Source organism: Engystomops pustulosus, chromosome 6, assembly GCF_040894005.1.
Source record: "Engystomops pustulosus chromosome 6, aEngPut4.maternal, whole genome shotgun sequence".
NCBI classification, from domain to species: domain Eukaryota; kingdom Metazoa; phylum Chordata; class Amphibia; order Anura; family Leptodactylidae; genus Engystomops; species Engystomops pustulosus.
In genome coordinates this window covers 45,150,362-45,175,825 of record NC_092416.1, presented here as the reverse complement: position 1 = coordinate 45,175,825, position 25,464 = coordinate 45,150,362, and the positions used below count along the sequence as shown (strand labels likewise).

The 25,464-nt window shown below is 39.7% G+C and overlaps 1 protein-coding gene across 14 annotated transcripts in view; it reads left to right on the top strand.

Annotated features, from left to right (window-relative positions):
• AGRN (agrin) overlaps nucleotides 1-25,464 on the top strand; it is a 334,557-nt gene that overhangs the window by 74,251 nt on the left and 234,842 nt on the right. For 9 of the 14 annotated variants that reach the window (XM_072155891.1, XM_072155888.1, XM_072155902.1 and 6 more), the window contains exon 3: nucleotides 24,871-24,891. The exons of the other annotated variants lie outside the window; for them this stretch is intronic. In XM_072155891.1, the coding sequence (XP_072011992.1) occupies nucleotides 24,871-24,891 (21 nt within the window). The remainder of the gene's footprint in view (nucleotides 1-24,870; nucleotides 24,892-25,464) is intronic. 14 annotated transcript variants of the gene reach the window in all.

The following is a 25,464-nucleotide window of genomic DNA, read 5'->3' as shown; positions in this document are numbered from 1 at the left end:
GATCGGTTACAATCAGACAGGTGTGGAAATGCTTAGTAACCTGTGAACTTTCTGTCATGAAAGTTCACAGGTTATAGCGAGGCGCAGGTGCCGGTGTCTGCATCTCCCTCATGCCCTCTTGGCATGGAGAAGGTGTGAGGAGCAAAATAATCGCAATGTCTGGCGATTTGCAAGGCGTTGCGATTATTTCAGGGCTTGTACATCACAAAACCGACACACAAGCCCTGATGACTGTCTTCTATCATACAGTGCACTGACCTTACTCACTGTATGATGGGAGTGGTTGTCCTCCCTTGCCCCTGCTGTGGAGATGGTCAGTGTAGAGGTGGCAGCTGCTGGGACATCACACAAGGCAGCAGCGATGTGACCTCTGACTGTGCTGCCATCTTCCCCCCACCACAACTATCAGCAGCTGCAGAGGAGCCTCCTGAGTGTATGGCCGGGTCACCTCTCCTGCTCTGCCCAATGCTGATACCTGTGCTGACTGGATTCACTAGGCACAGCTCACACATGGGGAGGGGTCGGCCCAGGGGAGGAGGAGGAGGGGGGGGGGAGTGCTGGAAGCTCAGTGCAATCTCTCAGCCTCCCGGCTACTGCACCTGGTCATGTAGGGTGAAACTTAACTCTCAGGCAGCCGTGTGTCAGTTAAAATGGCTACGCGTGTCAGCACTGACACGCGTGTCATAGGTTAGCCATCACTGCACTAGAAGGAAGCGGTTCCAGCCTTATAGCAAGCATGAAAAGCTCATACAACTTAGTTGCTCCTGGAATGCACATATTTTAAGTTCTCTAATGGTTTTTTTCATTGCAAATGTCATCATTCATAGTTTTACTACATATTAGATATACATACTCCATGCTTCCACTGACACGAACCTGTGTCCTCCTGACCGTTCTGTAAACAGTTTACATTGTAAGAGTTGGGGCCACTGGTCATGTAAACAGTAGGGAGTCTGCATGTAATGGACACAGCTATTATACACTAAGCCATCTGCTCTTATACTTTATGGTCTTAAGAAAGATGCTTGAAATAGTGGGAATATTTGTGTCCCGCCATGTTTTCTGTCTGTGATGAACGATACAAGTATACCAGATGTTCTCTGAACAGCTGTGGGCCTAGACTCCCACTAATATTTGAGTTGTGTTTGATGTATTCTTTAAGATATCAGTTTTCACAACTTTCTGTCTCCAATTGTGCGCCAAAACCTTATCTATTCAATCCTAAATTGTTATTCAAAATGCTCTTTATATCTATAAAATATAAATTTAAAGAGTATATGTAAATTAGACCAATATAGTTATGGCCGCAGGAAAAACAGTGGGTCTGCAGTTTATTATGGAAATTCTGCATTTGCAAGGGGGAACATTAAATATAGCCGATACTATGAAATTATTAGTCTGGTGCACATATGACTTATGCCATGTTGGTTTCTGAAATAGCATGCTCACGTTTTAAACAAGTCAGAAAAATAGTCTAAAGCACTTTATAATTGTTCTGTGAGGCATATTCAACCGTTTTTTGGGTCATGTGGTATACTTAATTGATAGCTCCATTAGCTGAACAGCACAATATTTGTGAACCATTTTGGCTGACAGGAGGGTGGACCCTTTCCTATATAATGCTGGTCTAATATAGGGTTCCATAGACTAATGAAAATTGGCTTTAAAATATCTACTTACTTTTCAGAGTATATGTGATCCAACTGTACCTTAATATACATTAAAATTCATGACACAGAAGGATGATTCATCAGCTACCATATTGGAGGTGCTGTGCTATCAGCAGCACAATGGACTTATATCCTCTAGGTAACAAGCAATGCCTCAGGTGCTGCTGAGACCACCGAATGACCAAAGCAGGTCCTATGTGTAGGCAATGACGTTCCAAAGATCAGGAGACCACCATGACCCTGGAGTTTATTCATACTCTAGGGCTTCGCTGTCTGCTTTTTTCTTTTTATCTTTGCCATTGAAAGCCCATTTAATAATATTTCACCATATTAGGTGTCAACTCCTCTACAATACAGACTATAGGGCTCTTCTCTGTGTTTCCCGATAGATCACATCTCACATATTACATTGCATCAAATGATAAGGTTTTTATAAGATTAAAGGGATTTTTTTTTGCCATAATTTACACCTTTAAGTGAAAAGAGGAATGTTATTCTTGATCTTCAAGGCTCACAGAGACATTACTTTCTGCAGCAAAGCTTCTTCTACTGAATTCCCATTGGGCCAGACAAGCACTCAGTCAGTCCCTTGGTATACATGACACGAACAGTTAACCCAGTTTCTCTAAGGAAGGCTGCTAGTATCCTTCTTGTTTTCACGGCTGGCTGGCGCTGAGGTACGCTGTACAATGAAACACTACCTGCTTCTGGAAGGTTTATGTTCTGGTCTTGTCATCCCTGTTGGTTAATTTATGGTGCACTCACAGAGATACAGTGTGTCCTCAGGAAAACTCATAAATTCTGGCTTTATTAACTGCATTGAGGGCCACAAAAATAATATTTTTGGTTTGGTTATATTTTAATTATCATACAGACCAACTCCTAACCATGTGATCTCACAAGCAACAGACATGCCATGTTTCCAGCCAACATCTAAGTATAAGTAGAGGTTGAGATATTTTTTAACCATACTGCTTTTGTGTATTAAGCTTCATTTAAAGAAAGTCTACTATTCTGAAGCTGTACACAGTGTTAGATATTGGCCGTGTGGAGCTGTTTAAGCTTTTATTTGTGTGCATTGTTAGCAGCAACAGGGATGTGAAATATGCATTTATATTCAAGAATTGTAGCTGGACTTGGCTGGACTGCTGTGTTTTTGATCTTTGTGTTTAATCTGGTCCCTGAGCCCACCCTCTTCTATAATATCATACAAGAAGCCTGCTACTGCCCTTCCTCAGAGCAGAAGGGAATGTCTGTGCTGGGTTCAGGGAAGAGATCATACAATTTAGTGCACCTCAGCGCATCAAGTCCAGCCACAAAACTTAATCAATAATGATTCTTTTCTTACATTTCTACAGCTTTGAATGGCCATAACTGCTAGTAGACAGTCCTGTGGATTCATTAAGGATAAGAGTTCTCAGTTCTGTTCTCTGTTCGTAAAGAAAGTGTAGGAGTGTAGCCTAACAAATCAATTCCAAAAGTAAAATCTACATAGATGGATGTAAACAATTATGGAACAGTGCAGGGGGCTTTATAAGCCTAGGATACCAGTGACCTTTCCTTAGAGTAGTCTATGAGCTTTGAGCATGATAAGGGTGTATGTCCCAGAACTATTATTAATCAGCTGTTTTAATGGTTTATGGCACTCAGATGAGAGCTGTAGATTAGGTTTACTACCAGCATGGCTATTTAGTAGCAGCAGTGCTGAATATTAGAAATTAATCTCAATTCAGAGCAATGAAGCCGCCATAGCATGCATAACTGCCTCTGTATGTGCAATATGCAAGCAAACAGATAGAGAAAAGGGATGAACAGGCCTAAGAACATGTCTGAGAATAGTAGCTTAAGGGGTGTTGAGAGTGATGACCTTTCCGAAGGATAGACAATCAACAATTTATCCCAGAAAACCCCTCCAATGGCCCTTCATAGGTTGGAGTTATCACTTGGTTGCCCCTGCCATGCAGAGTCATTTAACTGAAGCCTTTTAAATTGTGGGAATCAGATAATTAATTGTTATCGTAAAATTTATGTACAGTCTCTTGAAATCCTGTATTTGGATTATATACTTTTGTACTTCCTAATAACAACTAGAAGTAAAATTGAAAATATGTCACCACTCTGACATTGTTCCGTTCATTCAAAGTGAAAAACAAAAATACTGAAGAATACATTCTCATAGGTGGTCAAATCATGTGCCCTCCTCAGCTTGCAATGAGTAAATGTAGGTCATGTGGTGTCTTTTAAAAGGATCATTGAACCCTAAGAAGATTGCAAGGTCCCTTCACATAGGGAATCAGGGCGACATAGGGAGAATGCTCAGTAGAGCATGGATGCATTCTGCAGTATATTTACTTTCTCGTGGTCATTGAGCATTCTCTGTCTGTTGCTGTGAGTGACCATATGAATAGCACTTGTAATTTCCATATGGATGACAGTTTCCCATTTTGAGGTCTGATGTTCAGTACTGAAGGACTCAAACTTATTTGGTGCCACTAAACTTTAAAAGCTTAATGTGTCAGATCTGAAGATGTAAGGGGAATGACTGGCTTGTAGCCATTGAGTTCAAATGTCTCCTTACTTACTTTCTGGACTATCTGAGGCTTTTTGATACCTGCCCCTTATCTTTTAATAGTACACTTTGTTTGCCAACTTATGCATCGTATTACATTTCTGATGCTTTGGAGTCAGCCGACGTTGAACGTTTCTTTGATGATATTATCCTTGTAAACATAATAGTGCAGGAAGGAATGTCTTTGAGTTTAATGCTGTACCAGTGCTTCAGATCAATGTAAAAAAATTGAGAAATTCACAACCATAAATCTGGTAAAGTGAAGAAAGTGTTCTTCATGATTGGTAATGTTACGCTGATTATTGAAAACTGAGTGGCTGTGCTGCCAAAAATAAGACCTCCTCCATCTTGTGTGGCGCGGTCAGGGTGCAAGGACCAGGTTTAAATTGCAGCCAAATCATGGACCCCGATATGGTTGTGTGTATGTAACCCAAGTGCTGAGCACCACTCCACAGGCTTTAGCTAAGGCTACATGCACACGATGTATGCCCACCGTACCGGAGTACAGTGGGCATACATCAGCGTCAGGGAAAGGAGGAGGTGGAGAGCGCTGCTCACTCCCACCCCTATCCATAGGAATACATTTTTGTGTTCATAATAAAAATGTTCATAATTAAAATTAAATAATAATTTTTATTCTTACCACTAGTGTTGAAAAAGCTTTATATAGATTCAGATTACACAAGTCACTAGATCCCTTTACATTTAAAACTGCACACAGATGTCTTAGTTCCATAGTGTAAAAGATATCCACACCTCAAAAAAAGACAAATCTTAATGGCCCAGTTGTTTGCCTTTGTTAAGTTATAGTGCACAAAGTAGAAGCATGGTTTTCCCATTTTAATGGTATTATTCAGGAGCTCCCTGTGGATGCTATTCATCCTAATGTCTGTTTTATAAATTGCTTCATATGCTTGTGACATTCACTGGCCTTTTAGTGTGCTGTAATAAAATGCCTGAATGTGCTTTTATTACTTCAGAAGCAGGATGGCAGGATTGAAGGACTGAAGTATAATTGGAGGGCCCTCTATACTGATATCCTATAAGTATCAATTAAACAGTTATTCACTGTCAAGATTAAATGATTATTCTGAACAGACATACAACATTACCATTGTCAATGATCATCCTGTGCTTATACAGTGTCATATCTAAAAATTGTGGAAACAAGTAAGACTGGCAGGTGTTCTTACAAATAGGTGGAAATGGTGTTAGCACACCATAGTTGCACTTTTGTGCCATTTCTTTTCTTAAAATATTTAAATATAACAGAAGAGGTTGAGCTGGAATAATGTAAAATGACCATTCTTGGACCAGACTTCTGCTTGTGAGAAAAGTCACTTCCTCCTCTATCAGATGACAGTACCACCCACGGCTTCACAATGTGACCTCTTGCCCCATCACTTTTCATCTATAGAGCAATGTTCTACTTTTGTTCTTTGTTAAATGTCTTAATGCACTTGAACTAAAGGGATTCATTTATCAAAAAGGATCTCTCTGATAGGAACTTGGAGTCTTTCCTTTTGCCACCCCCATGCGTCCGAGTTAGTAAAATCATGTTGCTTGGTTTACAAGGATTTCTATAGTTCCTTTATAGTTTAGCATTTTAGTTTAGGATTTCTATAGTTGTTTGGTTACTTTAAAATTTTGTAATCAATTCTCAGCTTTTGTTTTACCTTTTCGACAAGCATTTGTAAGAGACTCTATCACTGATTTTGTCCATCCCCTCCCTCAAACTATCACTACTGCAGTTTAGGTGCAACAACATGGATGGCATAGTGAATGCAACCGCTTCATTATGCTAATATGGCAGAAGTACTTAGGTGTAGATACCAGAGCCCCCACTGCACTTCTTTCCTGCGTCACCATCTTCAATACTTTCCCCTTTTTTAATGTATTTAGCGCTTCTGATGTGTGCTGCCTGATTTTACACAGTGGGGCAGATTTACTTACCCGGCCCATTCGCGATCCAGCGGCGCGTTCTCTGCACAGGATTCGGGTCCGGCTGGGATTTAAGAAGGTAGTTCCTCCGCCGTCCACCAGGTGGCGCTGCTGCGCCGAAAATAATCTTAACGCCCCGGAATGCACCATCCCATAGCAGGTGAAGGTGAGCGCTTCCCAAGCGACACATTTCGGTTTTTAAATGCCGCGGTTTTTCCGAATACGTCGGGTTTTCGTTCGGCCACGCCCCCCCGATTTCTGTCGCGCACATGCCGGCCCCGATGCGCCACAATCCGATCGCGTGCGCCAAAAACCCGGGGCAATTCATGTACAAGCGGCGCAAATCGGAAATATTCGGGTAACACGTCGGGAAAACGCGAATCGGGCCGTTAGTAAATGACCCCCAGTGTGTCTGCTCATACATTCTTTCATAGGTGCACTACAGAGAGATATCCAATAATGAGAGAGTGTGTGTCGATGGCAGCACACACACTATGATGTTGGCAGGCGACTGATGTCATGGTGTGTGAAGCTGCCACGGGGACCAACAAAAATCCACAGAACCAACTCTCCAAAACAATTCACCAAAAGTGAAAGCGAATACAACCATTGCAATGGAAATGGCTCAATTGAGGGGCTGAAATGTTGTTCTCTATTTCACTTTTGATGAATAAATATTACCATTGTTTAGATGCTTTTGAGGATTTTGTTTTGATACAAGATTGGGGACTTAGAAAATTTGGGAAAGTATTAAAGTATTTTGGCTCTTTTCTCAAGAAGGAAAACAACCACATACATGGTCTCTGGAGGGATTGTTAAGAAAATAGAGAACGGTGGTGGACCTAGAAAGTTTTGAAATGGTACAAAAACAAATTGGGCAGTTGGTCAAACTTGTAATCTTTAGTAGGTCAGATTCTTGACAACACCATTATACATATTCACATTCAACAATCATTACAAAAACTAAAATACTATTATTTTTTTATTTAATGTACTTTACATATTACTTATGTTAAGCATTATCCATCTCTGGCTGCATGCCTCCTGGTTTACATTATAATTCTGACTAATGAAGTAATAAATAAAGCTGACAGTTTTTGGTGAAATAAAATCTCTTTCCCAAAACCCCCTATTTGTCAGTGAGTGCAAACATCTATCTGTGTCCCACATTAATTAATGTCAGTAAAGAGATGTACGGAAATCTATGATTCAATTAGCAAGTCAAATATCTATTAGAATAAAATCCATAGGAAACCAAGCTTCATTAGCTTGAGTGCTTATTTCTTGGAACAAATTACTTTTGAAGTGAACAAGATGCGTCTTTCTGACTGGAGACTTGAAGGAATAGCCAAGTAGCAGGCTCTTCTGTCTTGGTTTTTCATCTGTCTTGTGGGGATAAGAATATTTATAACAACTTCAGGAACCAAATTCTTTTTTATTGAACATTCCGCTTGTGCTTAAATCCCACTCTGCATGAAGCTGCTTCCTAAAAGTGTTAAAAATTAGAAACTGAAAAGCCACTTTTTCCCCCACATTTGCTATAATTTGCAAAGGAATACAGATGCACAAAGCGTCAATGTAGGTCTTATGGCAACATTGTGTATAGGCTATATCCAGTATAACATACAAACTTTATTAATTTGAATGTCAATAACTTTTTTTTAAACAGACACAGTCCTTGGGCAAAAGTGTCTTTTGAAATGAAAGAAGAAATATTTCTTTTAATTTTGGATAGTTTTAATCTAAAAAAGTCTTACATGGTTGATAACTCAATTTATCAATCAAAGTTTGAATTCTTGGAGTTGTAGCTAGTGACTAGTGCAAAGGTCTATGGGGCACATTTACTAAGAGTAGTGCAAACTGCACTAAATGCAGTTTGCCCTTGTAGTGTGCCGAGTGTACCAGATTTAGGATTTCTGGCACCGTTCTTCATGAATCTGGCGCTTTCCTGCACTGCCCCTACAGAGTTCACCAACTCTTTTGTAGTGCACCTTTAACGTAGGGTGAGCGACACACTTCTGGCGGACTTTGCATGATAAATCTGGCACTTGGTCCGAATGAGCATTGGAACGCCCCCCAATTTGTGTTGCATGATGCCTAGGGCAGCTGCGCCACAAAACAGTCACATGCAACACAATTGTGGTGCAGACACCTCTTAAGTGCCTGTGCAAGCAGTTTGCACCTAAAAGAATGTGCAAAGTCCGACACAAAACTGGCATACAGCCCTCAGTAAATGTGCCCCTATATTCCCTTCACAAGTTAGAGCAGACATATATGGTGATCCAATGTTTATTATCCACGTGCCAGACCCCTCACAGCCCTATCGACAAATAAAAAAAGATTAGACCATTACAAGATCCTGCAACATTGAGGGCTTGTCCGACAGTAAGGCCCCTTTCACACTTGCGTTTTTCACGCGCGTTTTCTGCGCGTGCTTTTGACGTGCAGAACTTGCATTGCACTCTTTTCAGACTTGCATTTTTTTTCACGCACACACGTGCGATTTTTTTAACGTGCGTTTAAATCTTGACATGCTCTACTTTTGCAAGTCACACGCGTGAAAAAAGCACCATACAAGTGTATGGAGATGTATCAAAAATGCATCGCACTCTGAGACATGTGCAATGCAAGTGCAATGCGTTTTTCACGCATCAATTGCCATAGAAAAGATAGAGCTCAGTCCTGCATTGAAAACGCGCGTGAAAAACTGAGACACTGAACAAACTCTGACTGAAAACTGATTGCACTCTGATGCAAAATGTGCGTTTTTCACTGACCAAACCCTGATTGCACCCTGATCAGACTCTGACGTGATCTGCAACGCAAGTGTGGAAGGGGCCTTAAAGGGGTTGTGTCACCATAGCAAATGGCTGTGATTGGGTCCAATGCATTGTGACAAGTACTTTCACCATTTACACTCATTACAAAATATGCAGGCTTACTGAGATATCTCCTTTTGTCCTGGTTGCTGGCGCCCTCTAGTGGTAGCTGTGTCCCGTCCTGAGCTACAGCTGATCTGGCCGAGTCTGCGCACAAACATTCCCCCAGCTGCTCTGCACTACAGATCACTCCACGGGCTCACAGCTCCTCTTCACACTGAGAGTTCAGCTGACACACTGCAGCCAATAGGAAGTGAGACATGGGGGCAGAGAGCTCAGCCGTCTACACCAGTGAATGAGGTGATTTCCATTGCTCCACAGTTGCTTCCAGCAGCAGATACAAGGTAACTGCAGACATACATGACTATCTGCTGCCCAGAGGAGTCCCCCCCTAACATGGATCAAAGCAATATGGCAGCCCTTCCCTCCCTCCACCATTAGTCAGGTCACACAGGAGCCTACAGCAGCAGATACAAGGTAACTGCAGACATACATGACTATCTGCTGCCCAGAGGAGTCCCCCATAACATGGATCATAGCAATGCAGCAGCCCTCTCCTCCCTCCACCATTAGTCAGGTCACACAGGAGGCTGCAGAGATAACACAAGTAACAGGCTGAGCTCTGACCTCTCCTGCTGCAGTCCTCCTCCTGTTCTCTCCTCCATTCACTGTCCCTCCATGTTACACTGCTCTCCTGATGCAGTCCTCCTCCTGTACTCTCCACCATGCACTGTCCCTCCATGTTACACTGCTGTCCTGCAGTCCTCCTCCTGTACTCTCCTCCATTCACTGTCCCTCCATGTTACACTGCTCTCCTGATGCAGTCCTCCTCCTGTACTCTCCACCATGCACTGTCCCTCCATGTTACACTGCTGTCCTGCAGTCCTCCTCCTGTACTCTCCTCCATTCACTGTCCCTCCATGTTACCCTGTTCTCCTGCAAAGGGGCCCTGTCCCTGACAAGCAGGAAAGTAGCTAAAGATCAGTAACATGTGAGAAGCTGTCACCTATTTATCTATGCATCCATGGATGTCAGCCTGACCGACCATGATGCTGTGAGAATACATAGTACATGTGTACTATGTACAGTGTCCTGTGTAGTGTGCAGGGGGCGCCAGATTCAGGATTTCTGGCGCACGTTCTTCATGAATCTGGTGCCCCCTGCACTGCTTTGACAGACTGCACCAACTTTTTTTGGTGCACTTTTAACATGGGGCGTATGACACATTTCTATTGGACTTCTATTGGATCAGTAAATACAGGGACTATTTGAGCACAGCAGGTGGAAGGAGACTCTGAAGGCTGAGCGCTCTGTAGCACTGAGTTGTGCAATAACTGCCGCTGTCAGTGCTGTGCATGTGCCTGGCCCCTCCCACATCTGCTTCTGTGTGGAGCAGAATAGAGGCTGAACAAGCATCATAATAACAAATAGAAAGGGATCTTTACTTCCAGGTAACCTTTACAAATAGATTTTTGAAATATTTTAACCTCTTTGACAGCTTTTTGCAGTCAATTGTTTCGTGGCATAACCCCTTTAAGGTTTATTTAACCTCAATGGTAAATTCTGCCCTGAGATTTCATTTAATTCCATTAAGCATCAATGTTTTCTCCAGTTTTAGAAACAAAGCACTACCATCATTACTACTATTATGCTTACTATTTTCAATGAGAAATTGCAATACGTCTAATGTTTGATTATTATCTGTTTGGTCTGCACACTGCTTTGGAAGTGGAGGTTTATCTGATCTGTTCTAAGTGATAATATACAGAAGACGGGTCTCATTGTCCTGTGGAGTGTACAATTTGTCCTACATGTGACTCCGGCAGAGAGATTTCTCTGAAGGGGAAAATGAATTTTAATGAAATCTTGAAAGACTTAAAAAATTTATGCAAATTTTAATTATTCACAACTGTCAGGAAATGGCTTTAAAGTTTTTTTGAAAATGTATCATTTTGGATTTACAATGAGTGATTAGCATTAGATTGATATAAAACTTAGAAAAGCGAAGTAGCACTCACCGGAGTAAAAGCAGGGGTACTTTATAGTGTAAACAAATCCAGGAAAGGGGGGATGCACGCCACGGCTAAGCGACGGGCCGTTTTGAGCACTAGGCGCTTTCTCAAGTCTCGGCTTGAGAAAGCGCCTAGTGCGCAAAACGGCCCGTCGCCTAGCCGTGGCGTGCATCCCCCCTTTCCTGGATTTGTTTACACTATAAAATACCCCTGCTTTTACTCCGGTGAGTGCTACTTCGCTTTTCTAAGTTTTATACCATTACTATGCCTGGACATCTTGTGTGCACCCCGGGAACGAGTGGTTCTATTAATCGGTGGATCGTGGAGCCGTGAGTGATCAAAAGAATGCTGGAAAAAGTGTTACACTATATGGTTGGTGCCGGTCATCCGTTTTCTCTTTTTACCTGAGCATTAGATTGATATTAACTGATTAACCAAAAAAAAAAGACTGCTATTATGAAGGTTTACACTTAGATGGCCTAATGATCTTAATGATCTTTGTATGATGGTTTTATACTATATTGTCTTACTTTGAACTAGCGTGACGCTATAGCTATTTACCAGGATGCATGGAGCTCGTGTCTATGCTGATACATCATGGCAATCAGCATCTGCTATCTTATTTACAAAGCAGCCTCCACAGACCTCTCCATAAATGAATCCGTTGCTGATCCTGTGAAATGTCACATCTGCTTTTGTGTGCGGCAATACAACAGGGACAGCCACAAGGCTCACGTTCACCTATTTCAGGCTACTGTGTTCAGGTCTGATGGGTCTTTGATCATTATCTGTGTCACATCCATACACCTGTCCAATTCCAGAAGGTGAAGACTAGATGTTAGAAATGGAGAAATAAATTACAGATGTGGCAGGGCACAGTTTGTTATATGTTGCAGAGCTGAGATTGTCAATGGTTTTACAAAGAGATTTAGATAAACCTGTTGCATTATCTAAGGAAACCTGTCATTATATATTGCACAACTCAATTGCTCCTAGTATATGCATATGCCGTTAGTCATAGCGGTGCCAATGCCATTTTCAGAGCAGCCCTTAAACATGCAATTACTGGCTTAATTTTCATACCTCACACTGGTAAACACCAGCCTTAATCTAGTCCTCACACTGAAATGTGCAATGTTGCATCAGTTCCGGCTTATAGCAATGTCTTGCACCCATCAGTTATAACAGAACATGTAGAGTCCTTTTCTCTGCTGCTTCGCATTAATTTGCAAAAAAATGTGTACATCTACAGCTGCCATACAGCAATGTATAAGGATCTAAGGTATTACAACCTTATACACACTACACACTACAAAGTCATATACTTTGAATTTGGGTTCTCTTTACAGGTCTGTCACAAAGTAGAGGAATGATGAGAGAATGATAAAGAATGAGAGAGTTAATGATAAAATCAACTCTGCTACCTGAACAGGTGTCAGGCCTTTTAGCTGAAACATAAAAGTTGTCATGAAGTTTATTTAATCTTCATGTTCTCCACCCCGCTGGGACTGTGATGAATCCTCTCTTGGACATGAGCCCCAGATTTCATTTTCCCTCCTGCTGAGAGCTCCCTCCGGTCTCACATTTCATTTAAGACCAATGGAAAGATGTGCAGTGTTCAGCCTTGTTCTTATCTCTCCCTCCTCCCTGTACGCTTCAGGCAGCAGCCGAGCCGGACTGGGAATACAAACGGATCCTTTATTCCCTGCTGCCACTAGAATGCCGGTGCTGATCATTTTCCCAGAGGGCAGCGCCCCCCCCCAAACATAAGATACCATTGTGCAAACTTTACAGACTGTGAGATTTGCTTTGCAGCATAAGAATTGGGTATACCACATGGATGAACCAAATGACCACCAATGTTGGTTATTTTTATAGGCAGCTATGCTGCTAATAAAAATTTAACCCTGTGGAACCATGGGTAGAGTGGCAGATATGCTTAATTCATGGGTGATGATAACTCTTTGAGCCACTATTCAATTATTTGCCCTTTTGCTTTCCTAATAAGTGTAAATCAAAACTAAAACGTTCTGCGAAAATATAGGTCCTGTCTAGACAGTAAAATAATAAAATGGCATAAAAATACAAGAAGGAATACCAATTTCACCATTCCCTCATGATGTGTGTACACCAAATGTGTTTATAGTTGGTTCTGCTAGACACACAGACAGCTATTGCTCAGCAAATTAGTGGCCACAATGGTGACCTGCCTTATAAAGTGATTAGTTGATCAGTCATTACCAATGTCAAAGATCATCAAAAGTTTCTCTTTTGGGTCTTGTGATATTGTAATAATGTCTTGCCAAACATCCTTTTTCGGCCCTAAATCATTATCACACTTTTCTTATTAGTGCATGTATGGAAACTGCTATTTATGTAGGAAGGAAAGAAGACTTGGTAGTCTCAGTATACCATGAATTCTGGTCCATGTTTCTCACTGACTACAACTATTCCGCTCATCTGTAGTGATGATCACTTAAAAGTAACTTTCATTCCTCCCTGTGAAATAGATCTAGGCTCAGGGAGCTTAGACCAAAATAACAAGACTGCACATTGCTAGCGTCGTGTCTCCACTGCCAAGTGATTTGTTAAACAGTTTAATACTAACATTGTTGAGGGGAATCCCAGAAGTCAGGGGGGGGGGGGGAGTATGAGCCCAATGAGAGCTCATCTTGCTTAGCTACAGCATTAGCTTTCACCCTTGGGCATGGGTACAAATGCTAAATATTGGTAGTGTTAAATGGTTTTCCAGAATTATTTTAAAATTGATGAATCAAGATGTATGTTTATTGTCAAGGAAACATTTTTGTGGCAGTCCAGTGCTTCCAGAACCCACAGTCCTAATAATGATGGCTGAGCTAAAGTTAAATCCAGATTAGAAAACCACTAGTCACTAACCTTTTACTTAATAACCTTAGAGTATGATGGTGCTGGTCACATTACACTGAATCCAGTCAACTTCTTGGTTCTCACAAAATAATACTTTGAAATGTTACCATTTTGTATGTAAACGAGGCTTCAATTATCACTGACATTATTACAAAACACTAGATTTATTTGTGTCCACGTGATAAGCATGTTCATGCTATCAGTCTGATATGTGTTATGTAGGTGACAACCCTCTATAGCAGTGATGGCGAACCTTTTAGAAGTCGAGTGCCCAAACTCCAACCCAAAACCTGCATATTTTTTGCAAAGTGCCAAAACAGCAATTCAAGCAGTAACTTATCGCAATGTTCTTGCTCCGTGCTGTACCACAACTTTCAATGGGCCTGTGTGCACCAATATCTTTGTCAGAAGGAGAGGAAATTTGGGTTGTCACTGGAGCTTCCCTTGACAGCCTCCTAAACAGGAAGATTCAGGGGTCGCACAGGAGGGGCTCCAATGATAACCTGACCCTGTCCACACCTCCTGTCTCTTCCTGCAGCCTCAGGTATACCAGGATGCTCTACATTAAAATAATGCTAAACATGGCAAGTCCTGAGACTGCAGGAGGATCCCTGTCTGGGGAACTCTGCAATGGGGCAACAGCCTGAGTGCCCACTGAGAGGGCTCTGAGTGCCACCTCTGGCACCCGTGCCATAGGTTCGCCACCACTGCTCTATAGGTTAAATACCTCCATAGATTTTGTCTTTCTCCGATTTGAAGTGGCTACAGACTGTATGTAAGAGGATAGCACTGAGGAACAGTATTTTTTTTTTTCCTTAAAAGTTGGAACTGTTATTAAGCATGTTTGGACCCTGATTCTAGAAATGGCATCTGTTTCCCCCTATCAGCTCTACTTTTACAGATCTGGCATTGCCACGTTACAAACTATACACTGCTCAAACTAATTGTCACTCAATACTGTACTGGAAATGAATGTCATACTGCTTCTCAAACTAGTGGTTAAAGTATATGTTGCTAAGCACATTTAGAAAATGAACATCATATTTTGTGGCTGTAGACTATATATTTTACATCAGATAGCTGAAACCTTGTTTCTGTAACTTCCTGCGATTAGATGTTCTTGGGCATTGGCATTGGATTCTCCAACAGTAATCGAACATGAAAACCATAAGAGTCATGGTGATAAGATCAAGGTATTCATTGGGGGACATGTATTTTTTTTCTGCTGGTCAAATCGTCTTATGTTTACTATGCGTTTTGTAAACGCAAATGTTAACAGTAAGGCAATTAGGCAAATCACCTCTCCTCAGCTGTTTTAATGTGTTTCAAAACGCAATCAAAATGCAATGTGTGACCGCAGCCTTAAGATCATGTGTGACTTCAGCCTCATATGTCGTCATCTCCCTGGGGTGTGACTACAGTGCTTAAAAATGCAAGACACAGCTTCAAATCCAAAATTTACAGTAGTGTCCACTCTTGCATATAACCCCCTCACGTGCCTTGTGTCCATGTGGATTTGAGACATTTGCAACAAAAAGTCTCAAAAAGAAGCCAAAATTTGCATCTGCCAGGTTAGGCAAGACTGAACATGTGTCACAAGTAAAATGACACAATCATACATAAGGTGCAAAAAAGAGCTGCCAAATGTCTAGAAAAATACACTACAGAAAGAACAAACAATGATACATACCCCCCTTTGCATCAAGATCACATAAACTGGAGCTGCTATAGAGAAACAGAAAGCATTTTCCAAATCAGCAGCTCAAAAATCAGGTTAATCAGGTAAAAATGCCCTGGTGTCCATGTCCAATGTGGGACAGACCTGGTACAGCATACTACAAGTTCAATGTTACTACAGGAGACCATGCATAATTTTTGCACATCCAGACAAGAATCCTGCAGGTTCTTTTTCTGTCCTCTCTTCCCAAGCCATGGTCACAGATGAGAGCCAAAACTCTTAGATTTCCCTTTACTGGAGCATCTGCTCTTAATGAGACATTTCCGATGTGGCATATGGTTTCAGTTGGGATTGTGGAAAAGATCAGGTCTCGGCCGCAGATCATTTAGTTCTCATAATATTTCATGCAATATCAGAGACAAGGAAACTTTACTCTGTATAGAAAGATGTTCAAGTACAGAGAGTGTGTTAAACCAAACAAATCTTTGAAATGAAAATTGGTGTGCAACTTACTGGAATAAGATCCTGGACTATAAATCATGCATTTTATATTTACACCTCAAACCGTCTTCGTTATTAAGTCATTTTCTCATTGCGATAAGGATCTCTGGATTTCCCCTTGTTGATTTCCAGTAATTGGGCTCAGGGATTTGTATAGGGATATGTCATCTCTGGGATACTGAGTAAACACGTTCTCTTATCTTTATCATTTAATCTGAGCTTTCCTGACATTCAACAAAGGAAAATACACTTGTGCTCTTCCCATATGAATGAACTACAAAAAACTAACTGGAACTTGTTGAAAAAGTCAGTCTCTTTATACTTAATTGTCTATGACCAAAATTGGCAAAGATTGAATTGGGTTTATCCAAGTTATCGTTAGGGTTGGCACGAGTGACAATTTAAAGGAAATCTACGATAAAAATCAATCATAATAATCCAGGCACTTATATTTGTTATCCATTTGTTCCTTCTAAAATCATTTTTTATAATTATGCTAATGTGTCTGGGGGCTCTCGGAGGGCATTATCAGAGCCCTGCAGTGCTGTAGCCCCACAGACTGTTACAATATCTCCCCCCTTCCCACAGCTACCTAAGCATTTCCCCCTCCCTCTGTCTGTGTAAGGTACTGCACGGAGGGGTTCTGTTAACACCACCCAGAGCTCTTCCGGTTTTCTGAGTTATGCAGGGACATGACACATATATTATACTGTATCTATTGTGCCAAGTGAAGAGCTGTGGAAGAAAATTATTTACAATGTTTCTCAGTCATTGTACTAATATCACTGTCTTTTCATTTACCTCAAGGACATCTTCATATAATGAGCAATATAAAGATTTGCTGGAAAATAGTCTGCATATATATGCAGCCATATACACGTGTCAGATTTGCTGCTTATGGCTGCATTAATATGCTTATATTTTCTTTCCCATTAGGGAATAATTTTCCCTAATAATTATTTTTTTACAAAGAGTGATGGTTTTGTTGTGGGTATCGTTAGTGATGTTATTTTCCATGGAACGTGAATATGTCTTTGTGACCTAGTGGGGATACATCTCATCCTGTACATGCCTGTGTGGGAGAGGGCGTACATCACTCCTTCATATGTGATTTTAATTAGCCTGTCTAGTTAGCCATACGATAAATGGCTTTGGTTAATGAAACCTGTCACAAGTTGGAGGGGGATTGATGGTGTTAAGAAAAAGCTTTATATATTTATATATAAAGTAATTTTATTTGTCATTCCATGTAAATAAGAACGCAGAGAGCTCCATAAGGGGTAATTCCATGCTTCAGTTATTGTAATTGCACAGATATACCAGTTTCATCTTATATCAATACTCAGTTGTCCATCAGGTATGAGGAATGCTTCTCCGCCTATGGGATTTCCTACTAGATGATACAAGTTTTGTATTAGCTATAATTAACATGGAAATTATGTCACTACAGAATTAGCATCTCTTTATCTTGTTGAGCTTCATTGGTGATAATGTCAAGTCCCAATAATGGGATCTGTCTATAGGGGAGGTTGAGCTGAACACACAAGGATTTCATACAAACTGTTCAAGTCTTGGTCAAAGAGCTGTTTGAAGTCCGATAGTTACAAACACCAATAGTTCAGGATTTTTCTGATCGATAAATTCTAATTTATTTAGTATTAAAAAACTTTGGGGGGCATTTATTACGACCTTTCAAACTGGCAGTGTTTTTTTTTCCTTTCTGCCACTCTTGCACCTGCATTTCTGAAGTGTCGGCAACACAATATTGGTTTTTCCGACACAATCGACTTGTTCTATTTTTGGGTGCAAGGTTTGGGCTTCACACCGGGTTTGTGGCACTTCTATTTTTCCGACATATGTTTTAGCACTTTTTGTGGCACAAAATAACTGCCCAGATCAAAGCTCTAAACCTTTCAGTCCGTGGGCCAATTCATGAATCCCTTGCGCCACAAACTTCTATCCCAGTTCTAGCACCACTCTGCGCAAGAAATAATAAATGTCCCTTATTATTTTCTGACATTGTACAACCTGAAGCTGTTAAAAGGGCCTTAAAACTATCACATATTTGTACATTTATGGTACAGTTTTCTTATAGGGAAAAATACTCATGCTTTATCTCAAATTTGGTTAAAGAATCCAACTTCTCATCAAACTAGTCCAATACAATAATGTAAACTATTGTCAGGTTATGATCTACAAATAGAAAATAGGTGAAATGTAATACTAGAAAGAAATAATAAGACACACATGGACACATAGAGGGTTTTATGAAACATAATCACCTATAAAAGTTAGCTAAATTCTCATTAACACCTTTATGAACATGAACATGTATCTCTTACCACCATTACATGTCCACAAAAATTACATCCATTTGCAGTTACTGTGTTTTCTGTTTGTGGCCCATGGTGTATTTGTAGCCTTTTTTTCCATTTTTCATTCATTTTTTCACGTAAAAACAAAAATGGATGGTTGGCTATCATTAGATGGCGAACTTTCGGTGCTTTCGGCATCATCTGAGATAAACAATGGACTTCACACAGATGACATAATGGTGGCTAAAGTGCTACTAATGATTATATATCCCTTCAACCAATGCACTATATGTACATTACATATATCAGCTATATCATTCAAAAGGGCCTGTAACTTGCTGTCATTGGTGTTTATGCACGGATCCGAAAGATGGTTTTAAGAAAGAGTAGTCAAGTGTTTATGTGATGTGTGAATGATTAGCAACACATGTTGGATTCCTTTTCTGCAGGTTGTGTGTGGTTTTGTATCTCATTCCCATTCACTTCATTGAAGTTAAGGTGCAATAACTTTGGACAACCCATTAATAAATTTGCCACTATCTCTGGAAAAAAAGCAAACTTATCTACAAACCAGCACAGCCCATGCTCCTTAAATTAAAGCATTTATGAACCTGCGTTATGTCCATTACAATATTCACAATCTTTTAACTGTAAAGACACAAAGAAGAGTTAAGACTTTGGTTAATGGGAACTTTATCTCTTCTTCCTCATTATGGAAGTACATTGCATTCAGATGCTGTACCCATTACTGAAGAACACAGACTTCAGACAATAAGGAGAGTCTAATGTACTGCACATTTCTTAATTATTATTTAAAAGCTGGTATCGTCCATTGCAGCGTAATCCACCAGGATGAAAAAATGCCCTCATATATGCGTTGGAGGGATTTACTGAGCAAAATGTGCAAAATTCCAGTAATTTGCAATAAAAAAAATGTAATTACATGGAGTTTAAGGGTTTTAGACACTTTTATAACTTGTATGACAAATGATGCGGCATTACAAAAGCAAGGAATGTTTAATATCTCATTTTTCCTTTTACATCAATGTCAACTTTATGTTAAATTATGCCATAGCAAAGATCACATCCATGATCCCAACTCTCCACATTAGAAACTAACTTTTACTCCAGCCTGCTGTTCAGGATACTAGATTATTTCTCATGCAAATTGGTGCCACCAAGTGGTGAACAAGAGTATTGTCAGTTCAACTGCATAAAGCTATCTGCTAGTTTTATTGAATTGAATTTTAAATGCTAAAAGTTATGTATGAATCTCATTAGTATTTTTTAGTGTTTGTAAAATAATTTAAATTACAGGCAGTCCCCTACTAAAGAACACCCGATTTACAGGCAACCCCTAATTACAAACGGACCTCTGGATGTTGATAATTTACTGTATTTTAGTCCAAGCTTACACTGATCAGCTGCAAGAGCTATCAAAGGTTTCTGCAATTAAGATTTATTGTTAATACTGGTTCTTATGAAAAGTTCCACTGTCTATTTCATTTATATATTTAACAGAAATAAAGCAAAAAAGTAAAACTTATGTGAAAACTAAGTTCAATAGTTGACTAGCTTGTAGAACCACATTAATAGCAATAACATTTAGCAGGGGCGTAACTTGAGGGGTGTAGAGGTGCATTCGCAACCGGTCCCAAGTGGTTTAGGGGGCCCTTATGGTGTCACTTTCCCATATGAGAAGATTATTACTATAAACCATACATTATAGTCAGGGGCCTGGTACAGACTTTGCACTGGGGCCCGTCAGCTTCAAGTTACGCCATTGACATTCAGTAATGGTTTTCTTTATGACTTTATCAGGCTCTCACATCATTTTGGATGAATTTTGCTGCTTTGTTTTTTTGACACCACTGCTTGAGGTGTGTAGTCTGTGCTGATAACCACAGCATTATATTTGGGTTGAAGTTGCAACACCTGTTTCCGTTCTGTTGTAATTTTACTGGGTTGCTTGGGATCATTGTCAAAGCATCACCCAGTTTTATTCAGACTTTAGATTGTTGTATAGACTTCTTTGGTATATAGGGAAGTTCATGGCTAATTAAAGGTCCCAGGTTCTCTGGATGCAGAACGGGCTTCACAGTTTATATGAGATATTTGGGTCTTAATACCCATACATTATTACTGAATGTAGATAAGTTGTGCAGCCCCAATGACTTTTTTAGGTTTCTGCAGCTAACCTATATAAGTCAGCAAGAATAGCTAAATATCGTAAACGGTATTGATGTTTGAAGTAAACACTGTAATCTATATTCGGTGTAATCTGTTAACAAAGATTTTCTATTCACTTGCATACAACAGAATATCTATTATTTATTCCTATTTATTATGCCACTTTTGTGGCAAGGTTGTGGGTGGTTCCCATTTGTGCCCCCATTGTGAATGTGAATAGAGCCTTACAGAACCCAGGAAGGCAGATACTGTGAAACATCACAGGTAGGGCAGAGAAGTTTGTAAACGATAGATCACCATTCATCTATGCTTACATCAGCCGGACTATGCTAATTGCTCCATTTGACTTCATCCAAGTGAAAAATGAAATCAAGTCATCTAGGAAGAAAACATGGACAGTTTAAGGAAAAAATGTTAATCGCCAAGGAGCCTGGATAAAGCAAGTGGGTGAATTCCCAGACTCCTGCTGCGCACATTACACTCAATATTTCTCTTCTTAGATCCTTTCTCTGGTTTCTGCTACTTTTTAAGGTTAATGGAATTATTCTGTGCAATGCATCTTTTAGGAGGCTGCCATTGTCTGTGGCTTTATGCTGCAACATCCAATGGTAAGCCTCACATGCGAGTGCCAATTCACTGGATGAAAGGCCCCGTTGCTATGATACTCTCTAAAATGTGGACATTAATTGCCAGTGAGTGATCACCGCCATGAAAACCACAAATTCTGCTTAGAGCTGAAGCCACTGGGATTTATATTATTGACAGCGTTCAGTAGTTACCCTTTGATTTGTGTTACATAGATTTCCATTCCATTTACAAAAGCAAATTGATAGTTTCTTCTAACGAAGGTCTTATTTTGCTCCATGTTTTTCATCATATATTCAAGGATTTGGATAATCTACTTCATACTTTTTTAAAAATAGCAATAAACTTTAAGGGTTTGTAGAGAGACAAGTTTGTCCTAAGCAGAGCACACTGGTTGCGTAGGGCTGGGCAAAATAGATAAATTCAAGAAATAAAAAAGTGGCTTGTTCACAAATGAAGATGTTGTCCCAACTAGGTTGTAATACAAGTTAGTCAGGGGAGCTGGAGCTATATTATAGCAATGTAACAATGTAGTGAACCTCCCAATGCCTCTACCACAAGGTTCACAGGCACAACTCGTGTGTCGGGTTCAATTACGAACTCAGGACCTTATTTTGGTCATCCAGCTAGTTAGGTTGTTGAGGGGGTGACTCAAACCAGCCACCGCATGAACCTTCTGTTCCTGTTTCCTGTGTATAAAGTGCCATTACCGTCTTGATCCAATTACTTCACACTTTTAATAGGGACATGTTTTTTAAAAAAAACATGACTATAGAAAAAGAGCAACATAAATATTATCATGTTGTCTTTTTTCTTCTACAAATACCTTTGTATTTTGTAATAAAGGTGATGATGTAAAGATTTGGTTTGTAAAGCGCTATGGAATATGATGGTGCTATATAAGTAAAGATTATTATTAGAAAACAAAATAGCACAAGTCTTTCGAGGATTTTAGGTCAGAACCTCTTGTTCCCAGTTATACATAGTTGGCCATGAAAGGGAAAAGTCATGTTTAGTTAACATGAAAAAATATTTCATTCATCTCAGTTTTGAAATGTTGGAAGTTTCAGTGTCCGGGGACTTGTGTTTCTTGGCAACTTATGGGACTTTGGTTTGATTTTCTAAAGTATATAACTCTAAGAATCAGAATTGTAATGTTGATTGTCTGGCTTCATGTGAGCATCAGAAATGAATCCAAGGAAACTATTACTCGTACTTACATGTGATGTTTGTGCGACTGTCACCTTATTTTCAGTTTCTCAAAATATAGATTATATTAAGGATCTTTGATTTTTTTTTTAACTTGAGTGTTTTAACCTTGGTCTCTACCAAGTACAGCTTCAAATATGAGATTGACAGATCTGAGGGAATATAAAGGAACTAGAAGATAACACCTGAGTCCTTTACATTTCCAAATCAAAAAGCTGTGACGCATTATATTATATAATATATAATATGTTAATCTCAGCGTTAATCAGAGTTTTCGGTTGAGGTTCTTTCTCACACAAAGTCTAAACTTGGATTTTAGCCTTGCCGAAAAGTCCTTGTCATTTGGGAATTTGAGGTTAAGCCTTTTATATGCAAACGATTACTGGATATGGACTAAAGATGTAATATGGTAGACTTCCCTAATGTGCCACGTTCACAGTATATGAAATAATTTATTCTGGAAACGTAAACATTCTATGACAATCTTCGCTCTTTCTTGTGCATTAATTTAAGAATTAAGGTATTTTGCCTTCTCTACAGTACCTTGAAAATAGATGTTGTCCTAAGATGACCTGATTCTTCGACATATTATGAGAGGAAGGTGGGCGAAACAATATGACCCAGAGCAGCAGGATTGAGTAGCAGTATAGTATTAAAACCTAGGCCCTTGTATTTGTTGGACACATCAATGTGGATGCTGTATCCATATAATTCAGTACATGTAAGTAAAAAGCTTTTATTTGGCAGAATGGTTTCAGGAAGGAAGGATTCAGTTACACAATAATAAAACATATGATCAGAAAATGCTTCTAACTAGGATTTTGAGTCATTTAGTGAAATGGCAATAAGTGCAAATAGTGATGTGTCCAAGGAATCTCATTAGGGACTCTTGAAGGTATTGGGTTTTATGTGAAGACATTTCCTTTAATACTTTTAGATCAGTTTAGCAGGATATGGGTTAACATATTATTACAGTCTACATTATTATAATATTTATAGTGCCTTATTTCCTCCAATTCAGCGATATGCAGGGCGTCAAGTCTCACACTTACATGTAGTTCAGTAATAGCTCACTAGCTCTGCTTAAATCGAAGTGTGTGCATTTATATTATTTGATCCGCTGACTAATACATTTGTAATTTTATTTTAGACTGCAGTAGATTTTGAGGGAAACCTTTTTATTTATGTCAACTAACTTCACAAATTGTATCTTTATTTTGTTCTCAATTTTTTTGGCTACATCTAATTTCAGAATCCAGAACCTTTATGTACCCAGCCAAAGCACTGCATTGTGGGATTTAGACTTCCGTCATATTCTATTCTCACTGGTGTTATAGCTACTGGATCACAAAATACAAAATATGATATTAAAAACAATGCTAACCTGAATGAACTGAACTATTATTACTTTTAGTCAAAGGGCTTGGGTGACTGGTAAAAAATTGTAGAAATAAAGGCTCAGAAAGGTTCAAAAAATTACATCACATATTCACATTTTGCTTATCCTGATTGTACTTACTAAGTTCCCTCTACTTCTGAGTCACTACGCACACACAAACTCTAGCTTCAGTCACCTCTGGAGCCAGTAATTGGCTGGATGGTCATTTTCTGTATGTCTACAGGAAACACTAATTATAGACTAGCGGAGGACCAAGGAAGGTTGGAGTATTGGTGAGGTTGCTCTTCTGATATTTTTTTTTTAAGATCACCTGCAATGTTTTAGTGAAAGATCACATGTCTGACAGCTCAGTGTATGTAAAGTGTTCACTATCTACAAGGATGACCAGCAGAACGGCTAGTGGTGTAAATGGTGAAGCTACATGGAATAAAAATGATACAGTGCTGGAAAAGCATTAAAGGAGTTTTCTCACAAAGTTAAGCCCTATCCACAGGAGGGGTCAGATGGGGTCCTAGGCGCTCAGCAATTTCCATCAGCTCCTTTGAGATGTATGGAGCAGAACAGTCATGCGTGGCCCTCTGCTCTATTAATCTCCGGGAGTGATGATGGGTCCGACTGAGGAACCTGGGACCCTATCGGACCCCTCTTTCTAGTGATCTTTGGGGGTCTCATCACTGAGATCCCCACTGCTCAGCAAGTTAGGCCCTATCCTGTGGGTAGGGCCTAACGTGGATTGTGGGACAACCCCTTTAAACTTTTTGATCATGTAGTTACAATAAATATAAAAATATAAAAGCGATATATCGTCACATGGATATAAAGAAGGACTAATGATCTACTTGACAACCATCTCCTAAGCTCTTATATCTTATTTATTAATAGTTCATTCATTATATTAGCATAGATGACTATCCACACTCCACCAATAATTCAGAGATATGAGAAGTGATTTATGTGTACATCTCGCTATTATTTTCTGCTATATGACTAACTCTTTCTCTTCTTTTCTTCTTAATGCGCCTACTTTCTGTAGAGCACAGGAGGCTTAGTGCTGGTAAGTAATGGGCTGTCACCTTGCGTATCCCATTCTCATTCTTCACCTTCCCATCAGTTTCATGATATAGCATTAAATGTGCCGACTCATCTGTGCTTATCTCCATTCTGCAAATGACGAATCACAATCCTTGGCTGTTTTGCTTTGTGGAGTGATAGAGTTTAGCGGGACGTGACCATTGAATTGCCAGAAAAATAACTTTTGACAAGCAGTGGCATTTTTACAATAAGATAAATAAGAAGAGAATAAAGCACAAGTGAACCAAATTCAAGTTTGTATTTCTACTAGTTCAACTTATAACGATATAACTAGATGCAGCATTTTGTTATACACAGTATTTAGACCCATGAAAACACTTGTATCCCTGTGGCTCACGTATCAATTTATTCTTAATAAAGAATGTCACAACATATTGTGCTATAGGCCTAAACATTGTGCTGGCATAAAAAGATGGCACTGATGTAGCTAGACAGTGTTTATATTTCAAAATATGTACTCTTACATAACATCACATAACATCACCCCTAATTACTAGCATAACACATGAATAATGATGGTGGTGGGGATTTCAGG